General features: G+C 39.9%; 1 protein-coding gene across 1 annotated transcript in view; it reads left to right on the forward strand.

Moving 5' to 3' along the window:
- The window catches only part of LOC126482247 (threonine-rich protein-like), a 103,228-nt gene extending 83,999 nt beyond the window's left edge, over positions 1–19,229 (forward strand). Inside the window, exon 4 of the mRNA XM_050106227.1 lies at positions 18,623–19,229. Within this exon, the coding sequence (XP_049962184.1) occupies positions 18,623–19,229 (607 nt within the window). The remainder of the gene's footprint in view (positions 1–18,622) is intronic.
- Positions 19,230–24,270: the final 5,041 nt, after the last annotated feature.

The following is a 24,270-nucleotide window of genomic DNA, read 5'->3' on the forward strand; positions in this document are numbered from 1 at the left end:
TATTTGCCAGAGAAAAAGTGAAAGATTGAATATTATTTGCTGGATAAATTACTTTAATTTTATGAATGGCTACACACAAGAAGAACTGATTAATGATATAATGAATCTTCATCAATAAAAGTTAAAACCTAATTACCTTTATGTAATTAAATTTTGTATAACACTCATAATGATTTTTATGCACATGTAATAAATAAAACACACTGAATGCATCTGATTCAATCAATTCAAACTTAAAATTCTCAGTTAATTCTGACCCTACATCATTTATGCTAACTTATTGTTTAATACCAAAATATACTCTATCTTTCTTAACAAATCAATAGGTATAAATAATATTGTAATCAATATCAAACAATTTTAAATTTTCAATAACAAATTCAATATACATATAAAAATTTTATAAAACAATTTTATTTTCATCTATTCAAATAATATGTGAATTATCCAAACCCAGCAACTTAACAAATGCCTCATCTCCCATCTTCCTCAAGACCATATCCACACAGCAGACATCAGGATAACTTGTTTTCTGCACTTCTTGCTCACAAGAATTTCCTTTCATTTCTTCACCATCAAATACATTCGATTTATAAGTGTTTGGATGAGAATGAAAAACCCTTTCAGTTTCCAAAATTTTTATTGACCAATTGGCTGTGCATCCTTTTTCAGATATTCTTTTAAGCTTACTGTTTCTTACTTTATCTCGCATTTTAAATTTTGGTTTAACACTAGATACAATGACAGTTGGCCTATAAATTTTATCATTAACTTCTTTTGGCTTCATTTTTAATGATAAATGTATTGTGTTGTTGAATTCAACAAATAATGCTGAGACTATATCTATCTGTTTATAATTTCACACATTTTCTTTGAAAGTTCTGTTAAATCTTTCTGCAAGAGATGCTTTTATTTCTGAAAAAGTTGTTTGATGTTTGATGCTATATTTTTTCCTGAGTTCTTTAAAATCTTTACTGTAGAATTCTTTTCCATTATTTGTTTTTCAGATTTCTTGGTGTTCTTACTTTACATGTTCCTTCAATAGCATCAGCCACATTTTACCTGTTTTATATCTAAGTTGAATAGCCCAAAACATTTTGAGTAAAAATCAGTCTCAATTAATAAATATTCATTTCCTTTATTTATTTTTGATATTCCTTTCAAGTTCTCAGAATCCGTATCTACTAGTAGATTAGCTTGTCATATTATCAGGATACTACAGCACCACTTAAACACTGTGACAATTTAGAGGTTTCCTATACTGGCTTTTCTCTCAAGGACCTTTATGTAGGCTAGAGGAGTGGCCATTTACGTGAAAACCGGTATTCCGTTTTAAAATATTGACATATCAGAACACTGCACTGAACATATTGTTGAATACTGTGCAGAAGCATTTCAATTTGGTTAAACTAAAAACTGTTGAGTTATATTTATCTATAGGTCGCAAAACATAATTTCAGACATTTCTGTTCTTGGTTCACTCTGTAGAAAGTGCCGAAACTCTATTATATGTGGTGATTTTAATATTAATTTTATAAGTGATAGTGCAAGTAATAGAATGTTGGAGGGTCTCCTAAATTCATATCACCTGATGCAGACTGTATTCCTTCCAGCCTGGGGAACAGTAGCACAGCTCTAGTCAACATTTGTTTTTCATTCATTACTAGAGGGGCATTCTGTCAGTAAAAGGACAAATCGCCATTCAGACCACGATTCACAAATATTAAGACTTAAAGGAACTTGTGCACACACATGTTAAATATAGCTATATAGTACTGTTATTCCAGTGGCAACAGACTTCTTTGGACCTCATTAAACAACAAAGATGGCGGGAATTTTGTAGCACAGATAACTTATACGGTAAATATAATGCATTCCTGAAGAGATTTCAGATGCTCTTTCGACATTACTTTCCATTACAACGTTTAAAACAGGGAATTGGCACTATCAGGCAACCTGGACAGGCTCTTTGAACGTTACTTTCCATTATAACGTTTAAGGCAGGCAACCTGGGTAGGTTAATAATGGGATAAGGATATAATGTAGGACAAACTGCGAATTATATCAAAACTTTAGTGATGGGAAAAAAACACCTGCATTACTCCATTACAAACAATACACTAAGGTGCTTAAAAAAGTCCTTAAGAAGACAAAAAGCAAATGATAAGCAAATACAATAGCCAACTCTAAGGATAAATTGAAATTATATGGTCAGTCGTGAAGGAAGTGTCTGGAACACAAGGTCGAGGATAAAAAGACTATATTTAGTAAAAATGTTTTTGGTATTGATAAGTCAGATACATGGACAGTATTTAAGAATCACTTTCTGAATATAGCAGGTGAACTGAATAAAAACTTACATTCGACAGGGTATCATAATGTGCCAAACGCTTACTTGTGTGCATAACTTAAGGACGAAAGTAACTTAAGCGTGATGCATCACTGCCAAGAACTCGATGAATCTTAGCCCATACATAGAAAGAGAGATGACAAGTTTGTGAAAAGACCCTAATTTCACTGAAGACGTCCCGATTTATGATGGTTCCATGGACATTACAAAAGACGGGACAAGCTCGTTAGTAGGTCAGGATATGTGATGTCCACGGAGAGCAGTGCGTGCTCCGCACCGTGCACCCACGCCGGCCACGAGGTCGGCGAAGAGTTGTTGCGCTAGGGCGTCCCACTGCTCCACCAGAGCGGCAGACAGCGGCTGTGCGGCCGTTGGCGCATGTGGACCCGCTCCACACGTGCTGGATGGGGTTTAGATTTAAGTTGGGGGAACTGGCAGACCACTCTGTTCACTGAATACCCTCTAGTTGCAAGATCTCCGGCACCTGCATTCCAATACAGTCGCGCATGACTGAAAGTTACTGCCAGTATTCGCTGATGAAGAACGCTTGACAATTCCGTGAATGTGATCTGTCAACCGTATGTTCGTAATTACCTCTAGGCTCAGATCTTCTGCTTCTGCACTGCCTCGCTCCTGCTCTGCAGTGCCACTCATAGCTATATCAAACTTCTGTGGGAAAGCGCTGTGATATTGGAAGTTTATGTTTGCTTTTACCCACTACCTAAGAAATCATGTAACCACTTGCTCTCAAAATCCTTCTCTATTTAACAGTCCCCATAACATTTTCAACATATCAACTGAACATTCACATTTAAGCCCTTAATAACCAAACTCGTCGACAGACAGAACGTTATTATCCAAAAGTCAAGAAATATGAAAGTAATTGATTATGTAATTCCGTATAATCTTCTTTTGTTGTTCTTTCCGGACCAACAGCCACTGTCGTCCCGACTTCTTCTTCTTTGGCATCCACGACACTCTCAGGTTGCGACGTCAAAATGTAAACAGCTCCTTCCATGGCAGTAAAACCTCGCCCTCTGTCGCGCCTTGTGGCTGTACAGAGCTCACGTTAGTGTTTCGTATCTGCGCATTAACAGAAAATGAGAGCACAGTATGTGGCCTTTCATCTGCTACCACTACCATAAACTGAGCTTTCTACATGACATTCTTGCCTCAGCACAGTATAAAGGAAGTGGTACTTCTTTCTATCTTGAATAGTGACATATATCAGCACAGATCTCCTGTCTAAGATGAAAGATGAATTTAAGTAACTAATCACAGTATTGTATAGCTCTGACTTTCCATAAATTACTGTTCTTCCATATCAAGAGCCTCTTAAAATAAAGCATTATTCACATTCTTTCCACAACATACTACACACATTCAAATACTTTCAGTTAACCATTTTTCTATTTGCTATTCCTTGGTTCTCGGATATAGGTTTTAATCTCTTTATGCATGCCAATTCCTCACGGGGTATGCCGTTCTTGGTATATCTTTATACTTTCACCATATGTCACGCTCTACATGTCAGTGTATGCTGTTTTTATTGCCACAAATTAATGAATCACTTTAAAAGAAAATTATTGAGACTTTACTTCAAAATACGCGCCTAGCCGTGAAAACCAACAAGAACCATTTTCCATGACTAATTAGGTTTTTTCTTTTTTTATGTGTGTACTGATAGTGGGTAACCTCTGTAACTGCTTTGCAGCCACATAGTTCCCTCAGTCTGTTCATAGACAACGTTCTAATCTTTTAGTTACATAAGGAGTTTTGTTTTCATTGCCACATACTCTATTTCTCCCATATTCAAATCTCAGATTTGCCTTCATACAACATGCACGGAAAAACGAATATTCAATATAATCAACATTAACCAGGCAAGTCCATATGCTTTAGCTATTTTGGAGAACACTTCTTTAAATGTTCTTCCTCTTACTTTACTGTTACTTCCTTTCATAACTGATTTACTCTCATCCAATCCTCTGGACAGATACTAGGAACTTATTTTCTTACATCGGAAATGCACGTATTCCTTCAATATTTATTCCATACAAAACTGCTTTAGGTTATTCCTTTTCTAGATTCACCTGACCATGGATTTGACTATTCCTATATTTTGGATCTGTCTGTGCTTTATTTTGTAACTCCTTGTAGATCCAGATACACTTCATCTAATGGAGGGGCAATAGTATGTGTAGTTTCTGACTTTTCCTTTTCAGTATTAAAATGCTGAAGTTTCTTCATAGCACATTGACCTCACCAGTTTATAAAACATATTTTTTTTTTACAATAACACAAGTTCACCCCAATACTCCTGCCTTGCACATCATAGTGACACATTGGTCTTATCAGCGAAGCAACTACAGTTGCTATGCACCTCTGTCCTATATAACTTATCTCCTGTATTTACATGTTAGAATCTCATAATATCCTTTGCCAGAGTCGCGTGTACTACTCTTCCTCTCTCTCCCATCTCCCCCCCCCCCCCCCCCAATAGTGTGACATTCCTAACATAAATGTTTAAGTATGACTGAATTAATTCTAACTGTCCATTTCACCTGTCCATGTCCATGTGTTATGCAAGTGATATCATACACCTTTGACCTTATACAGGTTGTAATCACCATTATGTGCTTTGCTCTTTGTCTTAATAATGATAATAATCTTGGATCATTCATTGATTGGCCGTTTTTGTAGAGTTGTTAGAAAAATGGTTCAAATGGCTCTGAGCACTATGGAACTTAGCATCTGAGGTCATCAGTCCCCTAGAACGTAGAACTATTTACACCTAACTAACCTAACAACATCACACACATCCATGCCTGAGGCAGGATTCGAACCTGCGATTGTAGTGGTCGCGCGGTTCCAGACTGAAGCGCCTAGAACCACTCAGCCACACCAGCTGGCTCAGGTGTTAGAAGCCAGCCAAACCAAAAAAGATCATTTGACATTTTTCGGTTTTGGATAATCTTTGATGGCCTTTATTCTTTCTGGTTCCGGTCTAATTATTTTCATTCTTACCATGTATCCTTATAACATACAGTGTTCTTCCCAACTCTTGGATACTAGTAATATATCATCTACATATACCTCCAATAATTCCTTACCAACAGCTTCATCTAGTGCTCTTATGAACACCGAGACCAATATGTTTAAACCAAAAGTTAATACTATTTAAAGTATACGAAGTAAATAAGATTTACCATCAAAGAGTAAAACAGCATATTTTCTTGAGTCATTATGCTATTTTACTTGCCAGTAACGATCCGTCAGATCCATCAAGCGGAAGCACATTCCTTACTCAAACTTAAATCATCGATAAATATTGGTCTATCCCTTTCTGTTTCTATATATTTGCTCAATGTACAAGCATCTAGAACTAAGTGCACGCCCCCTGTGGCTTTCTCCACTGCTAGTTAATGGTTATTATATACGCTTGGATTCCTTTCCATTACCTTATTTTCTATCATATTCTTTATTTCATCGTTCGTAGCTGGTCTTAAACTTACATAAAGAATGGTTCGTCATTTTTTTTAAAAGCTACAAATGTAGTTTCCACTCAAGCCCTTGCTTTTCAGGAAACACACTCCTACACTTAAATAAAATAATATACAAATAATTTTGTTGTTCTTCCGATAACAGAGATGATTCATGAGCTTTGTAACTAATTGGTTCGATTGACACATTAATGTCTTGTGTTAGTTCTTTGTTACTTACTATTTTAGCTGTAGCAAATAACTGTACAGTATTTAATATAAGTCGGTATCATTTCCTACAAGATTCACCTTAAATTTAACTATAGAATTCTGAAAATCGTAATTCCAGTGTAATAATAATTTACTGTCGAAGTCCATTTTTGCATTGTACATTACTAACCAATATATACCAAAGGTATAAGGTGACATTAGGGACCACTAACAAAGTTTGCATAAGTTTAAAATAATTTACTTCTATAGATAAGCGGATCTTTTGTCAGATTTATTTTCCCTTGCTGCCATTGATTTCTATAATGCACATTCTTGTCACTGACAGAATAGGACCCAGATTTCTATTTCCATTTGTTTTGAGGTATTCCTGTGATACTAATGAAGTTTTCCTTCCTCAATCTCTGTGCACATTTACTCTCTTTCCCCATACATCTTATTGATGGTTTCACTTGTTCAACCTCCTTTCTTTTATCCTCTTGTAATAGTAACTCTCTTCTGGATACTATTTGAATAAAAGGTACAAATCGTTTGGTATATGGGCCTGCTATTGGTTTATTATATCCTGGCCTGCATTCCAGGATGATGGGTGTTTTCAGTCACTACTATGGGATAAATACCCGTTTCTGTATTACGTTTAGAGTTAGATGAAGTGTTCCATTGTTCTTCATGTTTTTGTTACTCGATACAAACACCTGGGAATTATTACTTGTATTTATTTTTTCATTTACCCAAACATTGGGCCTTCAGTCTATGTAACTAAAATTTCTTCCTTTTCGTCATTGACATTTTGATGGATAGCTATCGCACTCATTGATCTCTCGATATTTAACTCAAGCACTCTGGTTTTCTCTCTGATTGTAATGTCCTCTTTCTTTATATAGTGTGTCTAACCCGTCAGTGAATGTTAATAAATTATCCATATTAGCCCATCAATTATAAATAGCGCAAAGTACACACTAAGATAATCATCACACAAGAACCTGTACTAAATGTTTTTCGTCTAGTGGGTTGTCTGAATATTTTAATCTGGTTAAATGCCGTTCAAGAGCTTTCTTATATGATCCATGAACTATTATAATACTTTGTTTGGGACATGTTGCTACTTGAATAGCACCATGTAACACCATTGCTGTAATATTTCTCCCTGATACATTCCACCACTGCTGGATTCCGAATGCACGCGTGACAAAATTCCCGTAGGTAAGGAGTACATTACCACAATAATGTTGACTTGTGAGTGTATTTTGTTCAAGGATTTGGGGTCAGTATGCCCATGTACCATTATACTGCCCCACATCATAACATCTGGACCACCAAAACTATCATGTTTGACAATGTTCTTGGGTTCATTAAGTGTTCCCAACCCTCCACATATCAGAGTATGTCCAGAATCCTTACTCAGATTAAATCTGCTCTCATTCAAAAAGGGCATACGACACCATTCCAGTTCCTATGCTCTTGGCACCATCGCCGTTACTTGAACAGAGTTATGTCACTGTGATACTGTACTCCTTCCCCATGTGCAATTTTTCACGTGTGCGTTTGGCCCAGCCTTAATTTTTATGGATGACAATGAGCCACTGCATCGAACAGCACTAGTGGAGGCTTCTGCAGCTCGTGGTCTGGTGGCTAGTGTTGCTACCTCTGGATCACGGGGTCATGGGTTCATTTCACTGGCGGATCAGAGATTTTCTTCGCCCGGGGACTGGGTATTCGTCTTGTCCTCGTCATCTCATCATCGTTGAGGAAGTGGCGAGATTGGAATGGGCCCTTGGAAGAAGAGGATAATGAGCGAATCGACTATCCTGCCAGATCACCCTACTTACATCCCATCAAGCACATGTGTAATAATTTGGGGAGACGTATTACAGCAGATCCAAGTGCACCAACGACCATCCAGCAGTTGTCAACCATACTGGTGGAGGAGTGGAATGTCCTACCACAACTACTCCTAGCCAACCTTATGGCGAGCATGGGAGAACGTTGCAGAGCATGCATTGCTATCTGTGGTGATGACACACCCTATAAAAATCATATGACGAGGGCCTCCCATTGGGTAGAACTCTTGCCTGGTGCAAGTCACTTCTTTGACTTGCGCGTCGGTGGGGATGAAATGATGATGATTACGACAACACAACACCCAGTCCCAGAGCGGAGAAAATCTCCGACCCAGCCAGGAATCGAACCCAGGCCCTTAGGACTGACAGTCTGTCGCGCTGACCACTCACCTACTGGGGGAGGACACACACCCTATTAAGAACCATGTCTTTTGTATTGTCCAGTAGACCATCACTAATCTCACTGACTTCATTGTAATTATTGTCTGTGAACAAAAGTGTCATTTCTGTTCAGCCCATGGGCATTTTTCTTTCAGCTATATTCTGTTCTACACTGTGCCAGTTCCTCCTATGTATGGACCAAGTTTCATCGAGCTATGTTATCTGACTGTGACATGTCTTGCGATAATTTCTTTTGTCCTTACCTTTAGCACACCATTCTATAACTCTCGTAGGAAACAGCTCTCCAAAACTGCCGTCTGAAATACATCTAGTCATATTGACAAGGGAAAGTCGGACACAATAATTACATTACTGAAGGCTAAAGACTCTAATGGATGGGATGCGATTTCTTGAACGATTCCACTGTCCTGGATATGTTAACCCAGCACTTAGCCGCATTTTTAATAATTCCTTTGGAATGGTCAGTTTCCTGAACTATTAAAGTAGTGCTTTATAAAAAGGAGAAAAAGAATAATGCAAACAACTTTAGATCCATTTCTACTCCACTGGTGTTTGCAACAGTTATTGAAAAGGCTGTATATATAAGGGTAATTCATCAGTCCAGTTCACATAATTTGCTGTCTAACGTACAATTTTTCTTTTCAGAAGAGGTTTATCAGTTGAAAACGCAATGTTGTCTTTTCTCTGTCAGGTACTGGACGCATTAAACAAAAAGCTGCAAAGCTGGGCATCTTCTTTGATTTGCATAAGGCTTTTGATTTTATCCCCCCCATGAACCATGGACCTTGCCGCTGGTGGGGAGGCTTGCGTGCCTCTATGATACAGATGGCCGTACCGTAGGTGCAACCACAACGGAGGGGTATCTGTTGAGAGGCCAGACAAACGTGTGGTTCCTGAAGAGGGCCAGCAGCCTTTTCAGTAGTTGCAGGGGCAACAGTCTGGATGATTGACTGATCTGGCCTCGTAACAATAACCAAAACGGCCTTGCTGTGCTGGTACTGTGAATGGCTGAAAGCAACGGGAAACTACAGCCATAATTTTTCCCGAGGGCATGCAGCTTTACTGTATGCATGGAGAGCTGCATCAAACCAGTCTCTGGTCTGAAGACAACAACATTTGATTTTATGGGTTACAAAATATTAGTACAGAATTTGGAGCATAATGTGAAAGAGCAGTAGCTCGAAATTGGTTTCTCTCATTAAGAACAGACTGCAACACGCCATTCACCACAATAATAACAACGGTCATGAGGTGGTGTCTGACTAGGGTACAGTCAGGAGAGGAGTGAATCAGGAGTCAATGCTGATGCCACTGCTGTTTCTTATGTGTAGTAATGTTAGCCTTTTCACCACAGCTTCGTTTGCATACACGATCGACATATATACTGCGCACACCTCCTCCTAGACTCTTTCTGTGTCCACATCTATTTCATCTCTCTGTCCACCTTATCTTCCAATTCTTTCTGACCATCTGCTCCACCCCACTCTCTCCGTCTTTCTATCTCTTCCTACCTCCTCTCTCATCCACGCCTCTCCCTGACCATAGCTTCCTCCCCCTTCCCACTGTCCATAACCTTCTCCCACTCTGTCTGTTCATGTCCTCCTCCCCCTCCTCCCTTCTTCCTGGTTCACGTGTCCAATACCTTCCTACACCTTCCACCAGTTTCCTGCATGTCCCCTCCTCTCTCTCTCTGTTCATCTCCTCCACCCTCCTCCATCTCCTCTTCCTACCTTTCTCTGACTTTGAGTCTTGTTCATGGTTATTGTAAATTCAGATTCCGTAGTACTGTTCTAATCACAAGCCATAAATACAGCTTCTTTGGTTCTGTGAACACAGGGCGCAAGGAAAAAAACAAAACAAAACTTTGCTGTGTGTACAGTTTTTGCTCAAAAATATATATAATGACAAAAAACAGTAGATATGGGAGAAACAGCTTGTCTAATGGTCTCTATGCACTGCTATCATAGTAAAAACTAACTGCTGGAAACAAACCAAAATCGCCCATTTTCGCAGCAGACCAAAGTGCAGCATTTTTTTCTCGCAGTTGGGTTTAACACATCTGTATGTTGTTGTTTAAAAAAATGTATAGCTTTCTCTGCCTGAATGCTTATTACTATATCGTGCAAAATTTTGAGGTAAATCGATCAAGAACATTTCGAGATCTTAGGTAACAACTTTCTCCTTTATACATCACATACATATTTATGTATAATATACACTAAGACATGTATATCCTATATCTGCTAGAATGCTCATTAGAACATCATATAAAAATTAGAAGTAAATCAATCAAGAAATTTTCGGTATTTTTGGTAATAAAGTTTCCAAATTATCAGTTAACTACATATCTACATATTACATATATTAAAAATATGCAGCGTATGTCCGTCGGAATACTTATTAGAGCATTGTGGAAAAGTTAGAAGTACATCAGTCAAGAACTTTTCGTGATTTTTGATAACCACTTTTCCCCTTAATATTTTACATGCATGGTGTAATTGGTATCAGTGCAGATACTTCTACTGGCGACTGAGGACGGTGTACTGAACAATATTATATATGTATTGACGCCATTTCGAGACTAATAATTAAAGCAGTATGTTTTTAGGTTGGTTAGTATCTCCAAATATATGTGGCGAGAGCAGTAATGTTTATTTTCCCCTGTGAAACAAGTCAGGTGTTCAAGTGTGGCACATAGATGGAAAGTGGTTGGCCTACACTGACAGATATAGTTCACTGAATGGTGCAGTACAACCATGCAGAAAACATCAGGTTGTGACAAGTTTTTGGGAACACAACCCGCACACTGATGTATGTAAATATTAAGGTGCCACATATAAAAACACACTGAAGCGCCAAAGAAACTGGTATGGGCATGCATATTCAAATACAGAGATATGTAAATAGACAGAACACGGCACTGCGGTCGGCAACGCCTATGCAAAAGAAGTGCTTGGCACAGATGGTAGATCGGTTACTACTGCTGCAATGACAGATTATCAAGATTTAACTGACTTTGAACGTGTTGTTATAGTCGGCGCACAACCGATGGGACACAGCATCTCCGTTGTAGTGAAGAAGTGGGGATTTTCCCGTATAACCATTTCATGAGTGTAATATAAATATCAGGAATCCGGTAAGACATCAAATCTCCGACATCTCTGAGGCCGGTAAAATATCCTGCAAGAACGGGACCAACGACGACTGAAGAAAATCGTTCAACGTAACAGAAGTGCAACCCTTCCACAAATTGCTGCATATTTCAGTGCTGGGCCATCAACAAGTGTCAGCGTGTGAACCATTCAATGAAACATCATCTTTATGGGATTTCATATCCGAAGGCCACTCGTGTACCCTTGATGACTGCGTGACACAAAGCTTTACACATTGTCTGGTCCTGTCAACACTGTCACTGGACTGTTGAAGACTGGAAACATGTTGCCTGGTAGGATGAATCTCGTTTCAAATTCTGTCGAGCGGATGGACGTGTACGGGTATGGAGACAACCTCATGAATCCATGGACCCTCCATATCAGTAGGGGACTGTTCAAGCTGATGGAGGCTCTGTAATGGTGTGGGGTGTGTGCAGTTGGAGTGATATGGGACCCCTGATATGTCTAGATACAAATCTAACAGGTGACACGTATGTAAGCATCCTGTCTGATCACCTGCATCCATTCATGTCCATTGCACCCCACACGTCCAGAATTGCTGCAGAGTGGTTCCAGGAACACTTTTCTGAGTTTAAACACTTCCGCTGGCCCCCAAACTCCCTAGACATGAACATTATTGAGCATATCTGGGATGGCTTGCGACACGTTGTTCAGAAGAGACTGCCACCCCCTCATAGTTTTACGGATTTATGGAGAGCCCTGCAGGATTAATGGTGTCAATTCCCACAAGCACTAAGTCAGACATTAATAGATATACGATGATATGTTACTTCAACCTACTTGGAAATCTCCGACGAAATACTAGCAAGCGTGAAGCAGTAGTCCCATACAAGACTGTAAGTGTGTATTTCCACTGCTGTTGGTCGTTTTGAACACAACCAGTGATGCTCACTTTGTTTCGTTACTGGTCAGATTCCGCATAAGTCGTGTATGCACATGTGTTGTTCTGTAGTGTGTGCTACCACACGTATTGATCAAGCGTCAGTGTGGGAACTTTTAAAAATACGGTATCTCATAAACGTTTCGTACTAGAATCCTGTCCCCCCCTGTCAGACGTTCAAGTCCTCTCTCAGGCATGGGCGTGTGTGTTGTCCATAGCGTAAGTTAGTTTGAGTTAGATTAAGTAGTTTGGAAGCAAAGGGACCGATAACATCAGCAGTTTGGTCCCATCGGAACTTAGCACAAATTTCCAAATTTCCTAGAATCCTGCAGCAAACACCACTGCTATTATATTTTACCATACTTTTAGTTTGCTACTGTCACTAGTCAATGTTCCATTTAAAAACGTGTATGTGAATATATATATATATATATATATATATATATATATATATATGCACACACACACACATACACATTGGTAGCAAAATTATTAAAAAGTTCTTGAGTGATTTATATCAGATTCTTGTATGCTACTCTAATGAACATTTGGACAAAATGGTTCAAATGGCTCTAAGCACTTATGGGACTTAACATCTGAGGTCATCAGTCCCCTAGACTTAGAACTATTTCAACCCAACTAACCTAAGGACATCACACACATCCATGCCCGAGATAGGATTCGAACCTGCAACCGTAGCAGCAGCGCGGTTCCAGACTGAAGCGCCTATAACCGCTCGGTCATAGCGGCCGGCAATATTTGGACATACAAAGCGAACATATTTTCTGTATAATAAATAAATATACATGTATTACATAAAGGGGAACATTGTTACCGAAAGCCTGGAAAAGGTCTTGATCAATTTACTTCAAATTTTTGCACGTTACTCAAATGAATACTCCGATACACAAAGACAATATATATATAGCTTATGTACATCTGTATGTTTATTGAAGAATTATGGAAAATTTTAAATAAACCATTCAGTAACTTTTCGAGGGTTCTTTTTTTTCTTTTTATTTCGAACAGCATTACACACCGATTTCCTTTAATACAGTAATGTAGATTTTTGTGTATATATTTATAGACAACATGTATTAATTATGTAGCTCATGTCTGTATGAGCGTTTCTTAGAGTATCATGTAAAATTTAAAATAAACCAGTCAAGAATGTTTGAGTTATTTCACTAAGAAATTGCTGTATATGTATAATGGAAAAAACTCGCAACCCCAAAAAATAATTTATGTAGAATAATGAAATTTCGGATACACATTTGTCTAGGTGACATATTTAAGTGGTTGACGTTGCAAGTTCACATGTTAATTTAAGTGCGAGATAGGCCATTGCAAATGTGAAATGCTGCTATCTTAATTACCGATGTAGCCGCCAGAATGTTGAATGCTAGTATTCAAACAAACATGTATTGTGTTGTACAGGTGCCAGTCGTCAGTTTGTGACACGTGCCTGATGCATTTGGTTGGTCGATACAGAAATGGTTAATGATGGTTGTGGGTGACACCGGAGTTATCGTCCGATGATTTCACATATGTGCTCGATTGGAGACAGATGTGCCGATCAAGAGGGCCAAGGCAATATGTCGATAGACTGTAGAGCATGTTGGGTTACAACAGCGGCAAGTGGGTGAGCGTTATCCTATTGGAAAACAAAAAAATGGTTCAAATGGCTCTGAGCATTATGGGACTTAACCTCTCAGGTCATCAGTCCCCTAGAACTTAGCACTACTTAAAGGTAGGAAAACAGGTCGAATCACCGAGTTGATGTACAAATTTCCAGTCAGGGTGCATGTGATAACCACGAGAGTCCATCTGCTGTCATAACAAATTGTGCCCCGGACCATAACTCCAGGTATAGGTCCAGTGCGTCTAGCATGCCGACAGGTTGGTTGCAGGCCGTAACTGGCCTTCTTCCTACGGGCACACGGCCATCACTGGCACTGAGACACAGGAAGATTTCATCAGAAAACATAACAGACTTTCTGCCTTCCCTCCAGTGAACTCTCGCTTGACACCAGTCAAGTCACAAATGGCTGAGGTTTGGAGACAGTGGAATATCCGCTGCAGGGAGCTGTCCTTGAAGAAACCTATTTGTAACAGTTCGTTGTGTCAACTATCGTTCAAACTATTGCTGCAGAAGCAGTACGAGGCGCCAGAGCCCTACGCCAAACATGATGGTCTTCCCCGTCGGCAGTGCCATGTGGCCATCCGGAGCAAGTCTAGTTGTGAACGCACATTCTCGTGACCACTGCTGCCAACAGGAACGTACAGCAGTTACATTCCTGCCAAGTCTTCCAGCAATATCGCAGAGGGAACATTCACGCTCTTGTAGCTCTATTACACTACTTCGTTCAAACGCAGTGAGGTGTTGATTGTGGCATCTTTGTCGTCTCAAAGGCACTCTTGACTAACAACAACTCACCGCGCCCATTCTCAAAGGTAACTAACACTCAAAAAATGGTTCAAATGGCTCTGAGCACTATGGGACTTAACTTCTAAGGTCATCAGTCCCCTAGAACTTAGAACTACTTAAACCTAACTAACCTAAGGACAGCACACATATCCATGCCCAAGGCAGGATTCGAACCTGTGACCGTAGCGGTCGCACGGTCCCAGACTGTAGCGCCTAGAACCGCTCGGCCACCAGGGCCGGCAACTACCACTCACGACCGTGTTTAAAGCATACGTGATTTGCACCTCATGGTAGCGCCTCCAGCGGCACTCTTACATGTCTGGTGCGAAATCAAAATAGACGTCATCTTCCAGGTGTAGAAACACGCCTACCAACTTTCGTTTATACAGGGTGTTACAAAAAGGTGAGGCCAGACTTTCAGGAAACATTCCTCACACACAAATAAAGAAAAGATTTTATGTGGACATGTGTCCGGAAACGCTTAATTTCCATGTTAGAGCTCATTTTAGTTTCTTCCACCTACGCTCAATGGAGCACGTTATCGTGATTTCATGCGGGATACTCTACTTGTGCTGCTAGAACATGTGCCTTTACAAGTACGACACAACATGTGGTTCATGCACGATGGAGCTCCTGCACATTTCAGTCGAAGTGTTCGTGCGCTTCTCAGCAACAGATTCGGTGACCGATGGATTGGTAGAGGCGGACCAATTCCGTGGCCTCCACGCTCTCCTGACCTCAACCCTCTTGACTTTCATTTATGGGGGCATTTGAAAGCTCTTGTCTACGCAACCCTGGTACCAAATGTAGAGACTCTTCGTGCTTGTATTGTGGACGGCTGTTATACAATACGCCATTCTCCAGGGCAGCATCAGCGCATCAGGGATTCCATGCGACGGAGGGTGGATGCATGTATCCTCGCTAACGGAGGACATTTTGAACATTTCCTGTAAGAAAGTGAAGTCACGCTGGTACATTCTGTTGCTGTGTGTTTCCATTCCATGATTAATGTGATTTGAAGAGAAGTAATAAAATGAGCTCTAACATCGAAAGTAAGCGTTTCCGGACACATGTCCACATAACATATTTTCTTTCTTTGTGTGTGAGGAATGTTTCCTGAAAGTTTGGCCGTACCTATTCTGGTGTTGCAGTTTTCCCCACCAGTGTACTTATACCACATATATTTAAAAATAAGTGTGTAGCCTAATTCAATCCAAATCTTTTTTAGCATATCATTGAAAAATCTGAAGTATATCGGTCTAGAAATTTTCGAGATTTTTGGTAACAGCATTGACCAACGACTTGTCTTTATATAGTATCATAGACATGCCTTGTCATATGACAGCTGATTCTAAGATAATTCTGTTTGCTATGACACTATCTTGTCGTAAGCTATCATTGAAAGCCCGTGTTCAGGATATTGCTCAAAAACTGAAGGCTGCTTGAATTACCATTTCAACAGTATCTGTAATAAGTGATGTCCAACAGGAAAATTAGTCTGCTTTACCTGTTTCCATTCTCTTATGACATATGCCGTAACACAGGGTGGACAGAAAAAGTCTGAAAAGCTGGTAAGGGTGTTGCAAGGAAGATTGTGCTGAGAGATAGTTGTTCAGAAAATTTTTTAGATATATTGCGCCTTTTCAGAGGTAACAGTATTGACGTTAGCCAATCAGGTCACTGTGACCTGCCAGAAACGGTATAGCCAAGTGTGTTTCTTGTTTGGTTTCCCAAAACCGAACAATAGAGCGATACAAAAATTGGACATGGAATGGTAGTAAGTAACGAACCTGAGCCAAACGCTGAGCAGTCTCGCACGCCATCATCTACACTGTGAGTACAGCTGACTTTGACTGCATTTGACGGGCCACTTGAATTTGCACAGACAACAGCCTTTCTGTCTAACTCCAATGGCAAAACGGAAACGGCGCAATATGTGGATTTTTTTCGGATCAGTTATTTCTCAGCACAACCTACGACGTGACAACCTTACAAGCTTTTCAGACTGTTTCAGACCATCCTGTTTATTAAGATAAATCTTCCCATACATATTGGGAATTTAGACTCAGAAACGGTGATGTAAGTTCGCGAACCTCTTGACCGCTTAGAGTTTGGGAATTCTGACACTGGCCTCTGAATATATATTTTCTTCAATGACGTTTGTTAGTATGAGCTTATTGCCAACAATTAGCACCTTTCACTTAATACTAGGCAGAAATCCAGTCTGCATTTGGATTATGCCTCACTGACTTCTATGCACACAGGTGCGCAGTACTTCTCTGAATGTATTTTCAGTAAGCTATCACAAGAAGTAATGTATCTTAGCAGTAATCCTCGCACTTTCAACACCAAACTGAAGAATTTGCTCATGACTGACACCTTTCATTCTGTCAGGGAGACCTGGAAAAGAAATTAAGTTAAATCTGGTCTCATATTTTTGACTACGCTAATATATTCTTGTAGAATGTCAACTGGATAGAATTCGTGTAAATTTTATTTTATCTACTAACCTTTTCTGCACAGCTTCGACACATACAGTGCACACTCCACCCCCACCCCTTTTTGTGGATCCATATTCTCCTCATCCAGTCTGCACATCTCCTCCTCTTTCTCACCATCTCATCCATCCCCCATCTCTCTGTTCATACCATTCTCCCACCTCTACCCATCCCAACGTCGTCCCTCCTTGTCACTATCTCCTCCTCACTCACATCTTGCCCATCTCCACCTCATCCCCTCACTTCTGATCTTCCCGCTTCCTTGGCCATTTCGTCCTACCACTCTGCCCATCTCCTCCTGTCAGTCTCCCACTTTCTCTCCGTCTCCCCCTCTGTCCATCTCCTACTCGCCTTCTCCTTTTCTGTCACTCTCTATGCCTCCCTCTTTCTATTTATCTCCCTCTAGCCCCTCTCCCAACAACTCCTCCTCCACACTTCACCTTTTTCATCTCCTCCTGCTCCTTGTCCCCATCCACCTCCTACTCCCCCTCTGTCTGTCCCTTTCCTTCCCCCTTTTTCTGTTCATCCATTCCTACACCCTCTTCCTTTCCATCTCTCTCTCTAACCATCTCAACCTTTCCCAATCAGTGCCGATTTGCATGTGTGGTCTGTAAGCAACAAGTTGATGAAGCAGGCTGATACTGCAACACACCTGTCAAGTAAGTCAGTCTACTATTAGAGACATGAAAACCGGTTTTTCTCCTGAAGTGTAGGCTGCCATGCAAAGCAGATCGATAAGGCAGGTCAGCACTACTACAACACACCTGTGTCATGCAGGGCAGCCTACATTCCAGGGGCTGGAAACTCGTTCTATGCCACTAACGTTTAGCCCGCCCTGCAATTCAGGTCGATAAGGCAGACAAATGGTATTGCCACATAACATACATGTCATACAGGGCAGTCTATATGCCAGGGCCCGATAAACACCTTTTTGCCACATCTCCCCTCGTATTTGTGCTATGAAGTAATAAACAGTGCTGATACAAGTGAGACCTGCTGTTTCTGTGTGCAATTTGGTTGAAATCGATCCAGGGGTTTGGGAGGGGATCTGGAACATTCACATGTACACACATAGACACAGCTTTATATGTACTGAGATTATTACTTTTCTGATGTCAGTTTAATGCTGTGGTTCATTTCATAACCATAGAGGTTTGCTCCTGAATTTGGTCCTATAGAATCCTTACGTATAAAATAAAAAAATAAGTATACCTGAATTATTTCTTGCCAGTGGTACAGCTGCAGGTGATAAATAAGCCACTTCCAGTGGCCATTAAATTGCACCTGTTCTTCCTGCAGGAAATTCTTTTCATTAATGAGCTTTTTTTCCTTTCTCTTAGATGCAGCGATAGCTCAACAAATTCGCCAGCGACGAGCTCTTCATCATCATCCTCAGATGTAAGTTCGTCACTGACTACGACGTCTGTCACGGGATCTGGCAACCCTTCCTCTATGCCTCCCAGCACGCCACAGCCCTCGTCTTCGGATACCCCACTTACACCTTCACCCACTGATTCGTCACCAACAACACCGTCACCTGACGCAACATCTGGCACACCTCCCACCACATCTGGCAGCACGGCAGGACCTACGTCTTCAGACACTCCGCCAGAAACGTCTTCAGCCACAGCATCGTCACAACCAACAGCGTCGTCCGACACGCCTGGCACTCCCCCTACCGTGACTGCCAGCACAGCACAGACTACGCCTCCGGACGTGCCAACAACGCCTTCACTGACGTCCTCTTTGCCCAGCACGACTCCTCCCTCCACTGGCGGCGAGTGTTCCAACCCGCTGGAAATCGTTCCAGATCCCAGTGACTGCTCCAGCTACTACGAGTGTCTCCCAACGAATAAGTGGACGCACATCGAATGCATTTATGGATATTACTTCAATCGAGACGAGAAGAAGTGCCTTTATGGTTCTTGCCCTTACACTTTGTGGTGATCCCTATTTCTGGTGATAAATCAGAATATATTTCAGAGAGTAGTTCTGGTTCAGTTCTAATAACTACCTTAACTGTGACACTTGTATTTCATTTAGTTAGCTGTCTCGGCCAAGAACAGAAATCGTTGTTAATGTATTGATATGTATCATTAAAAAAATAAATAATTATGTCCAATTATGCATTATGTTTTCCTTACACAAACTGGCCTCAGAGGATGCCCTGCTGGTGTATTACTACCTTTTGATGCCTTGAAGTTATCTTTATTTTGGTCACTTGAATTCCTAACAAAAATTTGTCTCTAGTCCTGATAAATGTAACCAAGACATTTCACACTGTGGTTTAGACGCAGTACTCGTATTCGCTAGGTCGCTGGTTCAAATATCCATCCCATCATCCACATATAGGTTTTGAACGCTTTTTCTAAGTAACTTCGAGTGAGTGCCAGGATTATTTTTTTAAAAGAGTTATCTTTAAAAGAAGTGGTCGGCCACACCCCATTCATCGAATCTTTTGCGTTTGTAACAAACTCAACTCGATTAACTATTAAAACCTAACGCTTCTTCTTCCACCAAATCTTAAAAATGAAGTCAGAAATTATGTTCATCCCTGACAGTATTCAGAGAACAACGTATTGATGTAAATTAGAGCAGTTGTTAGATTGTAGTGAAGAAAAGTATAAAGTCTCTGAATGGTATGTGTAGGGGTACCTGACGGAGCTATAGAGAGTAAAAGCAGTAGGGGAAGAAATAAAGTGGAATAATTTAGCAATAACTGAGTACAATTGGTGCTAGTGTCACTCATAGGTGAAGAGGTTCGCACAGAAATCAGTCATATGATTCTATAGAAACCCTCATTACTACACATTGACAAAACAAGCTTGTCTCCTCTCAGCCAGTGTTGTTTGTAATGTGAGCAGTAGTGCACATAGTGATCATGGATTTACCAGTAGCATGTAAATGACCAAAATCTGTAAAGACTCCTGTAGAAAAATTGTAACAGTTTTTTAAATTCATTTCATTCAAGCTGTTGATTGGGTGAAATACGGAAAGCATGACATCTGTTGTAATATAGGATTGCAGGACACTGGACTGTGTGTTACTGCTGCTAAAATGTTAGTCGTAATCCTGTCATATGTTATTGTTCCTATACTAATAGAAATGCGTCACGTGCGTGACTGACATGGAAACATTCCAAAGCGCTAATAAACGAACTTGATGAAACTTGGCGATTTATAGAGGGGGCAAAGTAATGCAATATGTAACTTTTGTTTGTGCCAAATTTCACTTTCAAGGAGAACAGCACATCCCAAAATGTGATTTGGGGTGTTAAGTTTCGATGGGATATCTTCACAACGATGAAATGTAAAAAAAAAAAATGTTTCCATGTAAAAGTTGATGTGTAATTAACTTTCATGAAAACTGTATAACCAACTTTTGCAATGATTTGAAATTTCGCAAAATATCCCACCACCGTTAATTAATTTAGAAAACTGAAAACTTTTGGTTCATCATAAAGCTTTCAAGCCACATATATCTGTGTGTAATAAAGCTTGTTTATAACATAACATTTTTGGAAAATATACTGTAGACAGTGTGCTGTCAGAGTATTTCCAACATACATAATTAAAATATCTAAAGATTTATTACTATTTTAATTATTTATTTTAGGTATTCCTGTTTCATATTTTAAAGTGTTGTTTAACATTTCACATTCTTGTTTCTCTTTGTTTTTTAGTTTACTGTTTCATATACATTTATTTTTTAAACTGAAAAAATAAGTAACCCATTATTATGATACAAAATCAATACAATAACGATAATCTGTAAAGAAATTCTTAAAATATAACAATTTGTTTACACATAAAATGCACATAAAGGTGTGTATAAAAGGAACGAAATTTCTTCACATAATATACATGATGGAGAACACAATACCAAACAAAATTCAGTAGGATATCAAATTTTCACAGGTGATCCACTAAATATTCTAATTTCATATTTCATACATTGGTAAGCCTTGGTGAAGAGGATTGATTATATACTGCAGAGAGTGACATTACAGTCATTTAACAGAGCTACATTTGAAAATCTTCTCTCAAAGTTCTTCCAGCATCAAAGGTTTCTTACCCCCAAGCACAACATTCAAAACAGCTTTTTCACGCTGACTACCAACTTTTTCACAGTTTTTTTGTATTGAGGATTCGAGAGTCTCTTTTTAAAAGCTACATATGTTCTTATGATTGCATCGAAATAGGGTAAACAAACGTCTCACCAGGTCCAAAGATATTTGGTAGATGTTTTCTTTCCCAGTGAGGAGAAAAATTGTTAGATTCTTGGGGTGGTCAGTGTAAAGAAGAACAATAAGATTGTTGATAGTGGTAGCTATAAAAATAATTTATAGATGTACAAAATAGATGTTTTCTGATATAGCGAGATCTGAAGAAATGAAATTTAGGGAGACTCCACCAGCTAAGATTAATGGACAATGAAGAAAGTCTGGTTGGAAAGAATGATGTACAGGGGTAATGAGTGCATGCATGGTCAATGGTAATCAAAATTGTTGCATTAGTAGATATATCATTAACTGTCTTCTGGAGCTGAAGATGTTACTAAGTCCTCTATTGCTTGAGAAACAGGTTCCTGCTACTGAGAAAGACTTCAGGAAACTGAGTGAACGATGAAGTGGAACAGAAAAGATTTTGGGAATGGGTGTTTCTCCCACGTTGTTCAGACAAGAACGTTAAGTCGCGGGGAGATACAGGGGGGCAGTATACATTGACAAGACATTAGAGAATCTCTGCAGTTCTCCACATGCAACTAGGGTAGCTATGAATACAATGGTTAAATATGATCAAACATCACAAACATAACGAACACAGGCATTTATAGTTAGTTCCACGTTTCTTGGGTGAAAATGAGAAGAATTTAAAGACCTTTCTGCAAGGACTGAACAGTATTCTGAGTAACAAAAATAAGGGCAGAAGTAAAGAAGAGCAGCCAAAATAAGATTAGTGATTAACTTAACATTGAAATTGGTGACTGAAAAGTTCAAGAAGTTATATGATTCTGCTGCTTTGGAAAATAAAAAGCACAACGTGACGACATAAGAAGCAATATAAGTAAAGGCAAAATCCATTGCCAAAAGATATGTACTGGTACCAAGATTAGGCCTTAGTTTCAGAAATAAATTTCCAGGAATGTGTGACTGGAGCTCAGTATATTGATGGTGTGAGTCATAGTCATTAGGAAAAATGGAAAACAAGAGAATCGAAACGTTTGACAGGATGTGCAATGACAGTCTGCTAAAACGCAAGTGGACTGATAAGCAACAAATGTAGAGATCCTCCACAACATCTACGAGGAAAGAAATATCTGGAAAGCATTAAATAGAAGACAGGATGGCTACATGTGTTAAATAAGCAGGGAACAGTTTCAGGGCACTGGACTAGTGGGCAAGCATCGCAAAAGAAGCCAAATATTTGGAAACTTCCAACAAGCGACTGAGGCCGCTGTGTGTAAGCGCTGCCCTGGAATGGGGAGCTTCCCACACGTGGGGTGGCTGCCATAACTGATGACCTTCCATGTCTCCCCTACTTCGGCCACCACTCCCCCCCCCCCCCCAAAAAAAAAGAAACTTGTATTATATGAAAAAAAGGGAACAATCCTGATGCGATTATATTTAGTGCTTTTCACTGCACTGGCCATATGTGTACAGGTTCAAATTTCACTCTCTTGAAAATGTTACTTTTCAGTATTCTTGGTCATGTTAACCAGTTGCTCCTTGATGATCAAGTTCCTTCGTAACATTGAACGAAAATTCACATGAGGACACCACCCCGTATCACGTTATAAAGATAAATCACTGCCATCGAAATCAAAACTATACCTTACCCTCGATACACAACTAAACAATTGTTCCACTGCTACCAGATGCTATAATGTGACAGCCATTAGTATTATCAAGTCAGTCAGGTGTTACGGATCACAGGAGGGAGTAAAAGGCTTGCAATCCTGTACAACAATTAGATTAAGTCTAGTAGTCCCCCTAGTTAATAAATGAAGAAAAAAGTCTTGTAACACACTCCAAGTTATAGCAGTTGACAGGTTATTAACAGTTGAATTGAGAATGCACACCTGACACTAGTAATAGCTTAAGAGCGACTCAGGCGGGATTTTTATATCGAATTGATATGCAGATTAATTAAATTGACCAATGAATTACCTCCACCCCAGATGACACAATGTGTTTTCCGTAGCCAGCACGTGGGTCCCCGCATCCTTCCTCCTCCGTTCCCCCTCCCCCACTTACCCTGTTTGCGGGAATTTCGAATTTTGCGGGAATTTCGAAATTTAGCGGAAATTTCAGAAATGGCCGTCAAGGCTGTGCTAACCTCCCACCCAAACCACCACTCAAGAATTGGTGCCCATTCTAGAACTCAAAACTTTGTCCTTCTGGACGGAAAGCCCAAGTGCACCCAGCAACACATCGAGACTGCACAGAAGCAAGAGACGAACGTTAGATTCGTGTATTGTACTTATTCTGGTTGGTAAATTGAAGTAAATATTGGTTCAAATTACATTATTAATCATAAAGATCGTTCCCAATTACACAACTACATGCATAGCACTACACATGAGTGCCCAAAATCGCAATACAGCTCAAAAATTGACGATGTCATACAACTGGTGTTACCCTGCTGGGAAAAAATTTCCCAATACCACTCGAAACTAGTGGCCAATGTACTCAAACTCTAACCTTCACCTACAAAGTAGTGGGGAAAGGGCTGGAGTGGAACATACTATCTTTCTTCTTTGGAGGGAACTGTGTTCAACTGATGAGATGGTGGTGTTGGACAGAGAGGAATTCAATAAGTGTATTACCTGTAACCACACTGCTGAGGACTGCATCTATCGCTGTTTGACGCCAGTGTTTGCAACAGACGCCTAACCTGCATTACTTGACAATACCCCTGCAGCCATACTCTCGGTAGTGCCATGTCATCATCGAAGGCCTGGACTTCTTCCAACCCTACAGTCTCGT

Source organism: Schistocerca serialis, chromosome 5 (genome assembly GCF_023864345.2).
Source record: "Schistocerca serialis cubense isolate TAMUIC-IGC-003099 chromosome 5, iqSchSeri2.2, whole genome shotgun sequence".
Classification (NCBI taxonomy): domain Eukaryota; kingdom Metazoa; phylum Arthropoda; class Insecta; order Orthoptera; family Acrididae; genus Schistocerca; species Schistocerca serialis.